The sequence below is a fragment of the Neltuma alba genome, unplaced genomic scaffold (genome assembly GCF_004799145.2).
Source record: "Neltuma alba isolate B1F8T4 unplaced genomic scaffold, ASM479914v2 tig00000650_pilon, whole genome shotgun sequence".
NCBI classification, from domain to species: domain Eukaryota; kingdom Viridiplantae; phylum Streptophyta; class Magnoliopsida; order Fabales; family Fabaceae; genus Neltuma; species Neltuma alba.
In genome coordinates, this window is record NW_021632130.1 from 11,643 (window position 1) to 26,056 (window position 14,414).

At 29.4% G+C, this 14,414-nt stretch overlaps 1 protein-coding gene across 1 annotated transcript; it reads right to left on the reverse strand.

The window, feature by feature from the left end:
- Positions 1–9,317: 9,317 nt before the first annotated feature.
- LOC114743665 (acyl-coenzyme A thioesterase 13-like) lies at positions 9,318–11,422 on the reverse strand. Its single transcript, XM_028931885.1, has 3 exons — positions 11,188–11,422; positions 10,592–10,732; positions 9,318–9,719 (listed from the first exon to the last, which is right to left on the reverse strand). Exons 1-3 carry the CDS (start codon positions 11,383–11,385, stop codon positions 9,576–9,578), a joined length of 483 nt encoding a protein of 160 aa, XP_028787718.1. The 5' UTR covers positions 11,386–11,422; the 3' UTR covers positions 9,318–9,575.
- Positions 11,423–14,414: the final 2,992 nt, after the last annotated feature.

Consider the following 14,414-nt stretch of genomic DNA (forward strand, 5'->3'; position numbering starts at 1 on the left):
ATCACCATTAAGTGGTAAAGAAGAAACCGCCATTTCTCGCGCCAAAATAGCAAAATGCCTGCATGGCCGCATTACACGCCCCTCAAATTCATGTTCAGCAGGATACACCACTAGTCGTGGACAACCTTTTGTTTTTTATTTTAATTTTAAATAATATTATTTCCGTTTCTTAATATAAAAGCTAGTTTAATTAATTTGAGTAGATTAAAAAAACTAGTTAAGTTAGCTATTTATGATAAATAAGTGTTGTCTTTCCTAAAATCATTACTAGTCAAGTACATTAGTTAAAGTTACTATTATTATAAAGACTACCTTAGAAAAAATAGATAACTATAAAAGATAAAGTGGATTGGAGTCTTATATTTAGGATCAAAATAATAATCAAACAAGCTCTTATATTAAAGATCGGAGTTAGTACTATGATTGGTTTGATCTAATTTTGGTTTTAAATCTTTGAAGTTTCAGACAGTGCCATTTTTTCACGTAGTCCCATAAGATTTGTTGAGTTAATAACATATGAAGAACAAAAACCAGTTATCTACTTTTAAAAAGTTTTGATTTTCTTCATACACTTTTAACTGAGATTGATATTGATTTTAGTCCCTACATTTACTGGAAGTCGGACCAAATTCATGCAAAACTATAAGGACTAAAAGCAACTATTTAAAAGTAAAGAAACTAAAATCAAAATCTAATGAAATTGTAAGGACTAATAATAATATTAACTTTTTTTTTTTAAAAAAATCCCTCTTATCCCATATAAGATAAAATTAAGAAAAAATTGCAATAAGGTTCCACCCAAGACAATTAAATACAAAAAGATCCATTGAAATTATCAAATTATTCTGAAGTCCTAAGAGACTTCATTGCAAGAGATTTTATTTGTTTAATTAACAAATTGCTCTTATTTTTTCAGTATGCATTGATAACTGAAAGAGCAGTTGTTAACAACTTAAAGTATAATAATTAACAACTATTATAGAAGATATTAATAACTCATGCATTACATTTTTGTGATGTGCTGAGAAAATGTATTGTTAATACCTGCTACGATAGTTGTTAATCATTACATCTTAAGCTGTTAACGACTGTTTTTTTAGGTGTCAATACATAGTTAAAAAAATAAGGACAACTTGGTAATTAAACAAATAAAATCTTTTGCAATGAAGTTTCTTGGGACTTCAAAATAATTTGATGATTTCAAGAAATATTTTTGTATTTAATTGTCTTATGCAGGACCTTATAGCAATTTTCCTTAAAATTAACTCATTAAGTTTTTGTTTCGTAATTATTCGGTAAATATTCACGCTGATAGATTTAATTTTTTTAATAAATCAACTATACAACTAAAATTGGTATTGTTGATTTAGGGAATGGAAAAATTAATAAATCAATTTTGTAGAGGGAGTAAGTGGAGAAATATTTAAAGGTGTTTGGGTAAAAAGCACATCATTGTTTTATAAATAATTTTACAAGATTTGAGATAAGAATATGATAAGAGTTTTGTCTGAGTTAAATTACCTTTTAAAGGTTAAAAATGTTCTCGAAGCATTCCAAGTACTTTAGTTAGAAAGTTAAAGAATGTCATAGACATTGACGTGGTTTAAGCACGCCGAGGATGACAGAATAATTTGAGTAAACAAAAGCTGCATCAAGCAGAAGTAGCAGAGGTCTCGGGAATAATAGGACTAAAGCTCAGATGCAGAGACCGCTATCAAGCAGATAAATAGTATCAGTGAAAGAGCAGGGGACCCCATTCTAACGAAACACATTCGAGAACTAACCCAACAAGATTGGCAGCTGAAGTTCCAGCATGATAGCCTAGCTAAGCTGAGTATATCCTTGAAAGAGAATGGAGTACTGTGGGATCCACCACCAGGTGATATTCTTAAATCTTAATATCCTCCACGAGGGCGCTGCGGGATTAGCAAGTCCCAGGGGATCTGATGTGTTGAGCTGTTTACACTCTTTATCCACCCCAAAGAAAAAAAAAAAAGCAGTATCAATCCTAGACATGAGATATAAAAAGGACATGAATAAGAAGGTTATTTCAACCATTTTCTAAGACAAGACATGACCAATTCCAAAAATTATATCTTATAAATAGTATTCCCTTTAATCTTATTTATAAGCTTCAAATTTAAGAAAGATGTGATCTATTTTATACTCGTTTGGAATGACGTATAAGTACTTATGAACGTGATTTTAAACAGATTCTTTATAAGTTTTATTTAAGTTTGTTTACAATATTTGATGTATTTTTTTAATTTTTTAAATTATTTGTTCTCTCTTCTTGAGGATACCCTTTTTCAATACATTTCTCCATATATTTTTTTAATTATTTTTCTCATTTATTATAAAGATATATTTAAAAAAGGAAAAAAATTCCATGAAAACAAAAGTATATTTTATACCTATTTACTAATTTTAATTGATTTTTTTTACATGTAAATTATTTTTTCAGCTTATAATAAAAATCTGAAAGAACAGTAGAGAAAATAAAAGCTAGACTTTCGGCTAAACTTACATGAAGGATGTGTTTGTATCCATGCTTTGACACCAAAACGCACAACCCAAATGGCAAACGGTGGCTTTTTAGAAAAAGTAGTGTTCGGTTTAACGTTTACACAATCTGATTTTTGGCTTTCAAATGGACTTATGGAAGTAGCTAATCAACCTCAAATTCATGTTGAGGAGGATACACCACTAGTCGCAGACAACCTTTTTCTTAATTTTAATTTTAAATAATACTCTTCCGGTTCTTAATATAAGATCCATTTAACTAATTTAATTAACTTAAAGAAATTAGGTAAGTTAGTTAATTACAAGAAAAATGACATATTTTTTTCTAAAATACTATAATCATCTTTCCTAATACCCTATTTCTCTCTTCTACTTGATTATGGTTAAGAGACTATTCATAGGGGTAATTTAGAGAAAATTGATAAATATGAAAAATAGGTCTTATATTTAGGACCAAAACTAACTCAAGAATTGAGTCCTATATTAAGGACCGGAGGAGTACTAGGATTGGTTTGATCTAATTTTGGTTTTTAATCTTTGAAGTTTTAGATATTGTCATTGGTTCACGTAGTCTCATAAGATTTGTTTTGAGTTAATACGATGTGCAGAACAAGACCAGAATGTGTATGTTATCTACTTTTAATAAGTTTTGATTCATACTCTTTTAACTGGTATTGATATTGATTTTAATCCCTACATCTAATGGAAGTCAGACCAAATGCATGTAAAAGTATAAGGACTAAAAGTTACAATTTAAAAGTATAGAAAATAAAATCAAAATCCAATAAAATTGTAAGAACTAATAATAATATTAACTATTTTTAGAAAAACCCCTCTTATCCCATATAAGATAAAATTAACTTGTTAAGTTCTTGTTTTCTAATTATTCACTAAATATTCATGCTGATAGATTTAACCCTTTTTTTTTTTAATAAATCAACTATATAAAATGTACTCCTTCGGTACTAAATATAAGACTCACTTTGTTATGTAATTTACACTATGAAAGGGACTTATATTACACTACGAAAGAGGTCTTATATTTAGGACTGGATAAGTATAATTTTGAAAAATATTATGCAACTAAAATTGGTATTGTTGATCTAGGGGATGAAAAAATTAATAAATCAATTTTGTAGAGGGAGTAAGTGGAGAAAGATTTAAAAGGTGTTTGGATAAAAATCATGTCATGATTTTATAAGTAATTTTACAAGGTTTGAGATACACATGTATTCTTCCTATTCTAAAAGTAAAAATTTTGTATTTAGAACAGGAAAAGTAATAAATTTTTTATATCAGTGTTAAAATATTTTTTAAAAGTAAAAAGTGTTTTTGAGGCTTTTTTTTATTTTTTTGCCTGACAAATACTCTTTTAGTTAGAAAGTTAAAAAATATATGATAGACATTGACGTGGTTTAACCGCGGCTTAGGTACTCTGACAATGTTAGGATAACTTGAGTAGGCAAAAGCAGCATCAACCCTAGACATAGGACGTAAAAAGGACCAGAAGAAGAAGGTTATTTCAGCCATTTTCTAAAACAAGACATGATCAATTCCAAAAATTATTGGCAAAAAGAATCGATCCCAAACATTATATCTTATTTGAGTCCAAAAAAAAAACATTATATCTTATAAATAGTATTTTCTCTAATCATATTTGCATGTTTTAACGAGAATAATGTGATCCATTTTATACCCATTTGGATTGACGTGTAAATACGTATGAACATGATTTCAAATGGACTCTTCATAAGCTTCATTTAAGTTTGTTTTCAACATTTAATATATTTTTTAATTTTTTAATTATTTATTCTTTCTTTTTTGTCCCACTCTTTTTTACTACATTTCCCCATACATTTTTTATTTATTATAAGAGTATATGTAAAAAGAAAAGTGTTTTTTCCATGAAAATAAAAGTATATTTTATAGAAAAATAGCAAAAAAAAGACTCTAGAAATTAAAAACTTGCACACTAATGTTGTAATAGATCCCTATTTACAATTTTTTTTATTTTTAAAGTCTTTTTTATGATTTTTCTTATTTTATACCTATTTATTAGTTTTAATTATTTTTTTAAGCCTAAATTATTTTTTTCCAGCTTATAATAAAAATCCCAAAGAGCAATGGAAAAAATAAAAAGTAGACTTTCAGCTCAGCTTACATTAAGAGGGTGTTTAGCAACTATCAAAAAATATTTTTTTATAAAACAAGATAAATCTCTCTACATATTAATTTTATAAATCATAAAATCACTTTTAAAATTATGATTTGGTTTTTACCTAAATATCTTTCTAAGTTTTTTTCTTTGCACAAGCATTAGCTGAATAAACCTATAATAAACGGAATAAAGATAAGAGAAAAAGAAAGGGAGTGCTGAGAAAGGAAGAACATGGAGGGTGTACTAAAATGGAGAAACGGGGCGTGAAGTTACCGAGAAAGGAAGATTCTGCAAATCATGACATTAAAGGCCTATCTCTGATCTGACACTCATAGGCATAGCCACTAGCCAGCCACGTCTTTCCAAGGCATCGCACTGATACTCATTCCCTCCGCTTTCTCTGGCTCTCTGATGCTCTTATTATGTTTCCGATGCTCTCACTTTACCATACAAGACAAAACTTCCTCATCAATATACTGGCCTTTTTGTCCTTTTCATATCCTTTTTATAACAACAGTTTTTTTTCTTCTTATTATTGTTTGTTATTCTTTTGATTTTATTTATAAAACATTTTCAATATGTTCCATACAAATTAAAATTTTTTTTAAAATGTATTAAATTTTTATTAAAATATAATAATTTTTTAATTTTATTTTTATTTAATATATGTTTTTTTAAAAAATAGTTATCTACGTTATAATAAGTGAAAGAATGATACATTTATAATAAAATTTAATAAAATGACTTATAAATAGGATAAAAAAATCTTTTTTTTCTACTCTATAAATAAGATCAGAAGAGTAATTAATATTTTCCAGTTTTAATTTTATTATAAATTACCAAAGAAAATAATTTGATTTTAATTGAGTGCTTTTATATAACCCATCAAATATTGTGTTTCTCTCTCTTTTCTTTCAATAGGGGAACAAAATTCAAATATTTTAAAATGTTAAAATAAACTTAATGGCTTAACAATTATTTCTTAATTATAAAAATGATTAGAAGCACCTAGGAAGGAGTATAAATAACTAAATTAAGGAAATAGAAAGTACTAGTTAAAAATAATGAATACATAAAAATAAACAACTTATTTTTTTTTAAAAATATTTTTTTTAGGAAGGGTGAGGAAAGAAGAGAATGAACAAATGAAAATTAATAAAATAAAATTAACCAATATTTAATAAAAATAAAAATGAAAGTAAGACTAGCAAATTTAAACAAACTATTATTATCTTTAATAAATAGGAATACACTATCTCTAAAACAATTTTTAATACATAACACAAGAAGAGTATATATTAGTTTTAAATTTCAAAAGATTGTTAACTTATGGCAAAACAACAAAATATGGATGGTATTTGAAAATTGAACAAATTATATAGATAATGGAAAATTTTATTTAGGAACATTCTCCGTCACTCGATTTGGCTCAAATTTCAATATTAATTTATTAAATAAAAAGCTCTTTTACATAAAAACAAGTTAATTCATATGCCATTAAGAGTAGAATTATTTTCCTAATTTTATTTATAAACCACTTCTAATATTTTTTTATATGTTTTATCAGAATAAAAAATATTAAATCGTGCTAATTTTATAAAAAAATTTAATAAATTTTTAATTTTGTTATTATTTAATACTACTTCTGATTTTTAATATAATAACTTGTTTAACTTTTATTTTAGTTTTAAATATAAGACTCCTAATTCACTTTATTTCTCATATTTATCTATTTTTTTCTAAGAGTCCTTCTAATAATAATAGTTCTAACTAGTAAACTTGATTAGTAAAGATATTTTAAGAAAGACAATACTTATTTATTACAAACAACTAATTTAATTTTTGCTCAACAAAAATAATTTAATTATTTTTTTAATCTATTTAAGTTAATCAACTAACTTTTATATTTCGGATTGCAGATAATATAGGCTTTATATTTTAATGATTTATTTTTAAAAATAATAAATAAAATATGTAGTTATAAATTTGCGTAGAGGATTGAATGATGTGACAAAACGAGGAGTCAATATCACCAAAATACAAACAAATACTCATAGTTCGTGAAAATAACTAGTGACCCAAGCACACGTTTCGTTATGGGGAAAAACTTCTGCAGTCTCCGGATCATATATACGAGTGCGTGGATGTGTGTATATAAACACAGAAGAGAAGAGGAACGATGGCTCCCAAGTTTCACAAGCACTGTGTCTCTCTGTGTAATCTTTACCAGATTTCTGAAGAAAATAAACTTGAGTTTCGTAAAAAGGTACACGCTTGTGTTTAGAACTCGTTATTGCTTCTAATCTCTTCGTTTTTTCTTTAGGATTTGAATTGAATCAAAATGATAGTCCTAAGCCTGATCGAATCCTTACGTTACTCCACGACATGGTTTTTCAGTTCATCGGTGCCTTTGATAACTCTTTTCTCAAAGTAAATGGAAATGAATAACGAAACCTTTTAGGAATGGATTAGCCAAAAGAATTGAACCTAAACGCTTCTAGCTAGGTTTTGCTTTCTAGCATTTTTTAACGCCTCCCCAGTTTGCAGGAACCATACCTTATTTATGGTGCTTTTGAAATACTGAACTACTCTGCCTAATGAAATATATTATTTTTCTAAATAGATATCTTTGATTTTTTTTCGTCTTTAATCTTTTTTTTTTTTTTTAGTGTTTCATGTCTTGTTTGTTTCTGTATCTCTTCTTCTTCTTCTTTTAAATTAGAGGAAGATCACCGGTTGTTTCTTTTTATCTTAATTATTTGTTGTTTGGCACTAGTTTTAGGTTGGCCTCCCGAGAGCAGAGAAACTTGACTTTTGTCTATAGTTTTAAAGATCGGACAAACGAATAGCGTTTGGCGTTAGCTTTTTTAAAATTGTTTTCTTTGTAATAACTAATAAATATTACTACTTCTGGAGAGGATTAGAAGATTAGGGTTTTATATTTAAGATAAAATTTAATCCCTAACCACTATATAATGCACAGGAGGTAGTATGTCTTTTTAATTATTATGCAAATTCATAATATCTTGACAAACTTGTGTAATGAATTGAGGACATAATCTCTTGGTATAAAAAAGAAATTCATAGTAGCAAAAACTATATGGGTTTGATTTCTTTTGATTATACATGTCATGTTTCTATTGTTCTAATGTGCAGGTGTAACAAAAGCCATGGAAAGTGGTAGCACACTGTTAGAAATTACAGGTAGGGATTAATTTTCAATGCTGATCAATTTTATTTATTTTGTTTCCATATTTGGATTTTTCAAAATGCATAATGCAACTCTTGGGGGTCATAATATTAGGGATGATGGGTTCTTCGTCAACATGTAATTTGACCCAAAATCAAATTTTCTTATCTTGTTTTAATACAAATAGTCACATAACTATTAGAATGATTGTTGAGTTCCTTTCAAGTAATTTCATTGCCATTTATCACTTGTTTTTTTTTTTTTTTACTTTGAAATACTCCCCCAATTCAAAGGGGTATGAGTTAGTTAAGAGTTAGTTTTGTTCTTAAATGTAAGATTTTAATTCATTTGTTTTATTGTTTTCTAATGTCAAAACTAATATACGTCATTTATAGTAATATCACACAAAAGTAGGAGATTAGGTTAGATTTGTTATAATTAACTTGTTTATCTATCTCTCTTAATATACTCAAATTAATTACGTAGTCCTTACATTGGACTATAGTGATCATGTACCATCATAGTTGACATTCAAAACTGGGAGTTAAGATTTGAAAGGAATAAATTGATTATTGGTGATGCTGACATTAATATTCTTACCATTATCTCATTTCTGTTAATATACATGTATAATTTAATGGGATATTTAATCCAGAAGTTAAGGAATCAGAGTTGGAGGCATTACAGAAAGAGCATGAAGAGAAAGTTCAGAAAAAGCAAGAGCTCAAGAGGCAAATTGAATCCACAAAGCAGCGTTTGGAGAAGATAAAGAAAGACGTTCCAGAGGAGAAAATGGAAACTTTCAATACCTTAAGCAGCCAATATAACAGTCTCAGAGAAGAATACAACGCAGTGCTTGCTGAAATGTCCAATGAATCCTCAAAGTGAATACTTCAGACATGTCAAAAGTTTACTAACGTGTTATGTCCAGTACTAAACTGTATGAGATTTTAAAAATATCTATAATTAGGTTGGTGGATATGTAGTTGAGAATTCTCCTGGATATAAATATGCTAGATCCTGTGTTTGCAACTCTGTGCATACTGAAATTTTCAGTATGTCTTGATTCAATCCATAACCCTGCATTATGTTGATCAAGACCTTTGAAGTAAATTTATAAGCAACTTGACCTGTAATGTTGTAGAGTACTCTTGAGCTATAATTCAAATTCTCTGCAATCATAAAAAACAGTTGTGTATGTATATTTGAAAAGTAAGTGTAAAAAGAGAAACTAGCAAGCAGATCCTTCTTTCATGTCTCTGCATTCTCTCATGAAACCGTAACTTTGAAAGAGTTGCTTACTGCAGAGTTAGCACGCATCTAATAGAAACTGCATTCTATTAATGTAAGCTTTGCCAAATTGGGATTTCCATATTTGTACTGTCAACAATGACACAATCTATAATATATACACACAAAATCTGAAAGAATTTATATTAGGGCTCACCTCAAACTCCCTATAAAGCAGGTTCGCAATAATTTAATTATATGCTTGTGCCCAAAGTAACTGAAGAAACCCATAATTCAAGAGGAGAAAATTTCTATTTTTTTTAAAATTCGGTGCACAAAAGCCCTCTCTATGTCCTTTGAGAACATAACCCAAGAAACAAGTACATAGACATACATTTAGTCATTTACCAGATCCATTTCCTGAAACCACACCTTTATGTTTGCATATATTCATACACATACACCATGAAAGAACTACATTTTGCTTGCATGTCTCCCGAATAGTGAATGGCGACCTTCTGCTATTAATTCTCCAGTTGCTTTGTTTCTGAGGTGAACTATTGTTCCAGAATAACCTCCTTTCCGTCCCAAGAGCCTAGAAGTAATCTCTAGTTCATCCTGCACCAGTTAATGCAAGGATACAATTCACCACATTAAAACACGCTAAACCATATCTGGCACGCTCAACATGAAGATTCATATATCAACAAAATAATTGCTGGTGCTCACAATTCACTGCATTAAAACACGCTGAACTTTATCTGGCACCCTCAAAATATAAGATTCATATCAATAAAATAACTATTGGTGCTCTTAGCACAAGGAATGACTAGAAATGAGAGCTTGAAACTTCAGAACAGAGCCGGTGTAAAGAACCAAGACTTAGATAAAGTAAACAATTACAGCAAGAACTGGTAGTGATGCACAAATCCCACACCGACAGAAATTTGCGAAGAAAGATTTAATAGCAAATATTTACAGGAAAGGTAAAACAAGTTAACAGTACCTTAACCATGTCAAAGCCGTCAAGCAGATCACTTGAACAATCTAAAAACAACGTGGTTTTTCTACATTTATATAAGCAAATACACAGTGTCCTGGGAGTGATAGAAACAACATCATGGGTGCAAAAATGAGATGTGAATCCAAACACCACTTGATGGAAAATTGAAAACTTAAAGAGAGTTTACGGTTTATTTTATACAAGACTTTCTTTAATTTATTTTGAATCAGGATTTTATCATAATTAAATTAGTGCTCGTTTGCTAGACCTTTCTCCTCATTGAGTGAAGCCGGGGTGAAAAATTGTCATGTATCTAGAAGTTTTGCATGATCTGATACATTTAAACTTCTCACTCTTCCTCCTCTTGAATACTCTACTCATATTCAGTTTCGCTAGCACGACATAACTACTGTATAAAAGAAAGAGAGGAAAACCTGGCATCAGATTGAAAGGCACATATATCAAAAGTAAGTTTCTAGAAAATTACATTAACATGGGCAGTTGAAAGGTAAGAAATGGACATGTCAACTGAAACATTCATGGGGTGACTTTCCGAATGAGCTACGGCACCTCCAACTTCATCCACAAGGTTGGCTACTGCACCCTTAGCCAACTTCCCAGTTCTGTCCTGCAGATGGAAACCCAATATGTTTCACATTATCAAAGAGCTTCATAAAATAATTTCAGGGAACCAAAAAATAAAATAAAATAAGATAAAAGTCACAAAAGCAGTAAACTTCTGCCCCATTAAGGATTAGAAGATTATTCTGAATGATTTCCACATTTTATGAGCCACTTTACCTACCGAGGATCAATAATAACAAACAAAATTGCACAGAGAAACACGACTTATAGCATGCACAGTAGCAATTAATCACTGATGAACAAGAATTCAAACCCAAACACTCCTAATGAGAACTAAAACCAGTTAACTCAGTTTAACAACCAAACGAAAGATAATTTTCCACCTAGTAAATCAGCAGAAATGATGAATGCGAAAAATGCACTATTACTAGAATAGTATTAAAAAAAATAAAAAATATGAAATCTATAAAGGAACAATTGAAGGATGAGGCATGTTACGGTGAAGCGAGGAGGGACTTTGAAGGTACAAACGACGAGACCGGGTTCGACTCGATCCACTTGGATGCCTCTGAGGATAAAATGCTCGTAGAAACAGAATTTTGTGTCAGATGTGAGAGGAGGAAGGTGTTGCGACAGAGATTGCGATTCTTCAGGGGTGGCTTGCAGCAATTCCTTCGCCTTCTCCATGTTCAGCATCTAATGGCCTTCCGGGAGAAAGCGGCTGCGACGACCAGCGATGGAAAAAAAAAAAAAGAATATAATATTCGGGTGTTAATATTAATATATGATGCAATATCCGATTGACACTTAGTGGCCATTCGGTTGACACTTAATAGTTAATACTACTTTCATTCCTGTTTATAAAATCTTATTTATAGATTACAAATAAAATCTTATAATTATAATCGGATGTAGTACTATGAAACTTATAAAGCAAAAGTGCTATTAAAAATAAAAATCGCTTGCATTATTTCAAAATTAACATTCAACCTATTTATTCTCTGCTCCTCTTGTTCTATTTATAACTCATTTCTAACATATTTTACATAATTCAAGAAAAACTTTAAATTTTATTAACTCTCATTTAAAATTTAATAACTTTTCAATTTTATCCCTATTTACTATACATTATACCTCATATAATAAAGTCAACATGATAATAAATGAAGGATAAAATTGTTATCAATACAAAAATTTCTCTCAATATCTTATAAATAGGATCAAAAAATGTTTTCTCTTTCTGTCATAAAAATAGGACTAGAGGAATACATTCGTGTATTTAATTATAGGAAAATGACATTGAGGTCCCACACAAGGAAATATACAGTAAAAAAGTCCCTTCAAATATGATAATTCTTTTGAAGTCCCAAAGAGACTTAGCTGCAATATTTAGAAACTTAAAAAGACTTTATTGCCCTAACATGACAGAAAGAAGAGGCGTTGTGTTTCCTGCGTAGTGTGAATCTGCTATGGTTGAGAGAGAAGACTTGGAGAAAGAAGGAAGCAGCCATTGAAGATTAAGCATCTTCTCCATTAGCATTAGTCAGGAACTCCAAAGAGCTTCTATTTGAATCTCCACAGATTTTCAGGTTTGGAACTTTCTTTGCTCTCCTCTCCTACAACATTTATCTTGACAGATTGATTATATTTGGGAATGGGAATTTAGAAAATCATCTTTGCCCTGGGTACTACAAAGCTTTTGTTTTTTGTCTAAGATAAACAATTAATTAATGGAAAAGCTGTGTTTTTAGTTAGTGTGTATTGGTGATTTAAGTCAGCGTAGTAAGATGATGATGGGTACTCTGTTTTTGGGGTATATTGTTGGTGGTTTTGCTTTGTTTAGGCACAATTTGGTGGGAAAGAAAGAAAAAGATAAATGTTAGTGTGGGTAGAAATCCTTAGTATGAAATAGAATATTGTGTTGTCAATCAAGCCGTGACAGTTGTCAACATTACTACTTTATTTGTAAATGACAACTGTGTGATTCTTGATACATGTTTATATTATTGACGACGAGTTCGTTTGGGAAGCATCTATTTTGCTTTGTTCATATAGAGGAAGAAGTTTATAAATGATAGAGAAGATGATATGAGATATGTGGGAGGTAGTGTAAGAACAACAAGTATAAAAGAGGGTATTATTAATCCAAGGAGTGGGATTCAAGTGTTTTAGAATGACGTTAATTTCTTTTTTAAAAAAATTAAAGAGTATAAAACATGTTTAGAAGCATGCTAAAAGAGATTAAAGGAACAACGCCAATGAATTAGTTCTTCACACAATATCAATCAAATTGTGATACATATCTGTTGGCAAAAAGAATTTGTGATTTATACATATCATGTTTTAAAATGATCAAAATAATTAAATTGAGTACATTTCAGATATGTATAACCCCACAACCTTATATTTAATATAAAAGTTAAATAACTAATCAGAAAAAATTAATAAAACTAGTTTTAAATTAGTTAACTGTAATAAATATGTATCAAATTTTTTAAATGAATTTCGTTAATCATGTGCATTAAAACTATCCCTTGATAGAAACACCAATTAATAGGGATATTTTAGAAAAAATATTATAAATTTAAGAAACAAAATAGATTAAGGTCCTATACTTAAGACTAAATTCAATTTTCACCCAGCTTTAATATTAAGAATTGAAATAGTAAGTCATAAAGAAAATATCATCCTTCATTCTCTATAATGTCGATCATATTAATATAATAATTATTTTAATTTATTTTATTTTTAAAACCATGACTTATAAATTATATTTTTGCATTAAATAAGAATCATATGAAAAACATATTAGTAAGTGTTACAAAATAACAATCATATTAAGAACAACTTAGATGCTACTGCCTGTAGCTTGAAATATAAAAGCTAGATGATGGATTTGTTTTAATAATAGATATGATACCTAAATTTACTTTATTTTTCAAAGTTATAATATTTAGGGAAAATGACAACAAAATACCACCTGAATTTTAAAAAGACAAATAAGGCACCTGAATAAGCAAAATGACATATAGGGGATTGGGTACCAATCTGGAATTCAAATTTTTGGCCAAAAGACCAAAATGCCCTGTCTGAAAGTGAGAGAAAGGAAAGAGGAAGACCGATGCTGATGAAATACGGGAAGAAGGAAAGAAGAATGTTGGAAATACTATTATCTTACGCCTCCGCATCACCATTCTGTAGAGATTGTTGATTTGGTGGGTTTTGGTTGTGGTAAAGAGGATTTGTAGTGAGAGAGGGAGTGAACCTGTGGGAAAGAAGTTGATGGAGGGATTTGGATTATTCATTTTTGTGGCTGCTTCATGGTGAAATAGGAACAGGATTATTGCATTTGAGGGTTTATATTTAGTATTCGGTGAATGATGAAGGAGAAATTAGAAAACAATGGCAAGCAATTACGTAACGTAACTGCTGTCATATGCCTGCTGGTTTTTGGTAAATCCCATTACGTGAATGGTAAATTTTACTATATATGTAGTTAATTATGAAAGTTAATAGTTCAATGTTTAATGTGACGTACTTCAGGTGCACGTTCATTGAATGATTTATTTATACTTATAAGTTGCCTTTCCGGTGAAAACAACCCATTGAAGAAGTAGTCACTTTTACTATAAAAGTTGTGAATCACATTATGTGTTTTGTAAAATTCAATGTGAAATTTTATTGGTGGTGGAAAGTAAGTTACTCATCCTCTAAAAATATGTTGC

Bases quoted from the DNA above. Each gene is read 5' to 3' on its own strand.
- LOC114743665 (XM_028931885.1), bottom strand. From the start codon at position 11,385: ATGCTGAACATGGAGAAGGCGAAGGAATTGCTGCAAGCCACCCCTGAA. The intron at 10,733-11,187 runs GTAACATGCCTC...TTCCATCTGCAG, and splicing joins AAGTCCCTCCTCGCTTCACC to GACAGAACTGGGAAGTTGGC. The intron at 9,720-10,591 runs GTAATTTTCTAG...TAACTGGTGCAG, and splicing joins TTTCAACTGCCCATGTTAAT to GATGAACTAGAGATTACTTC.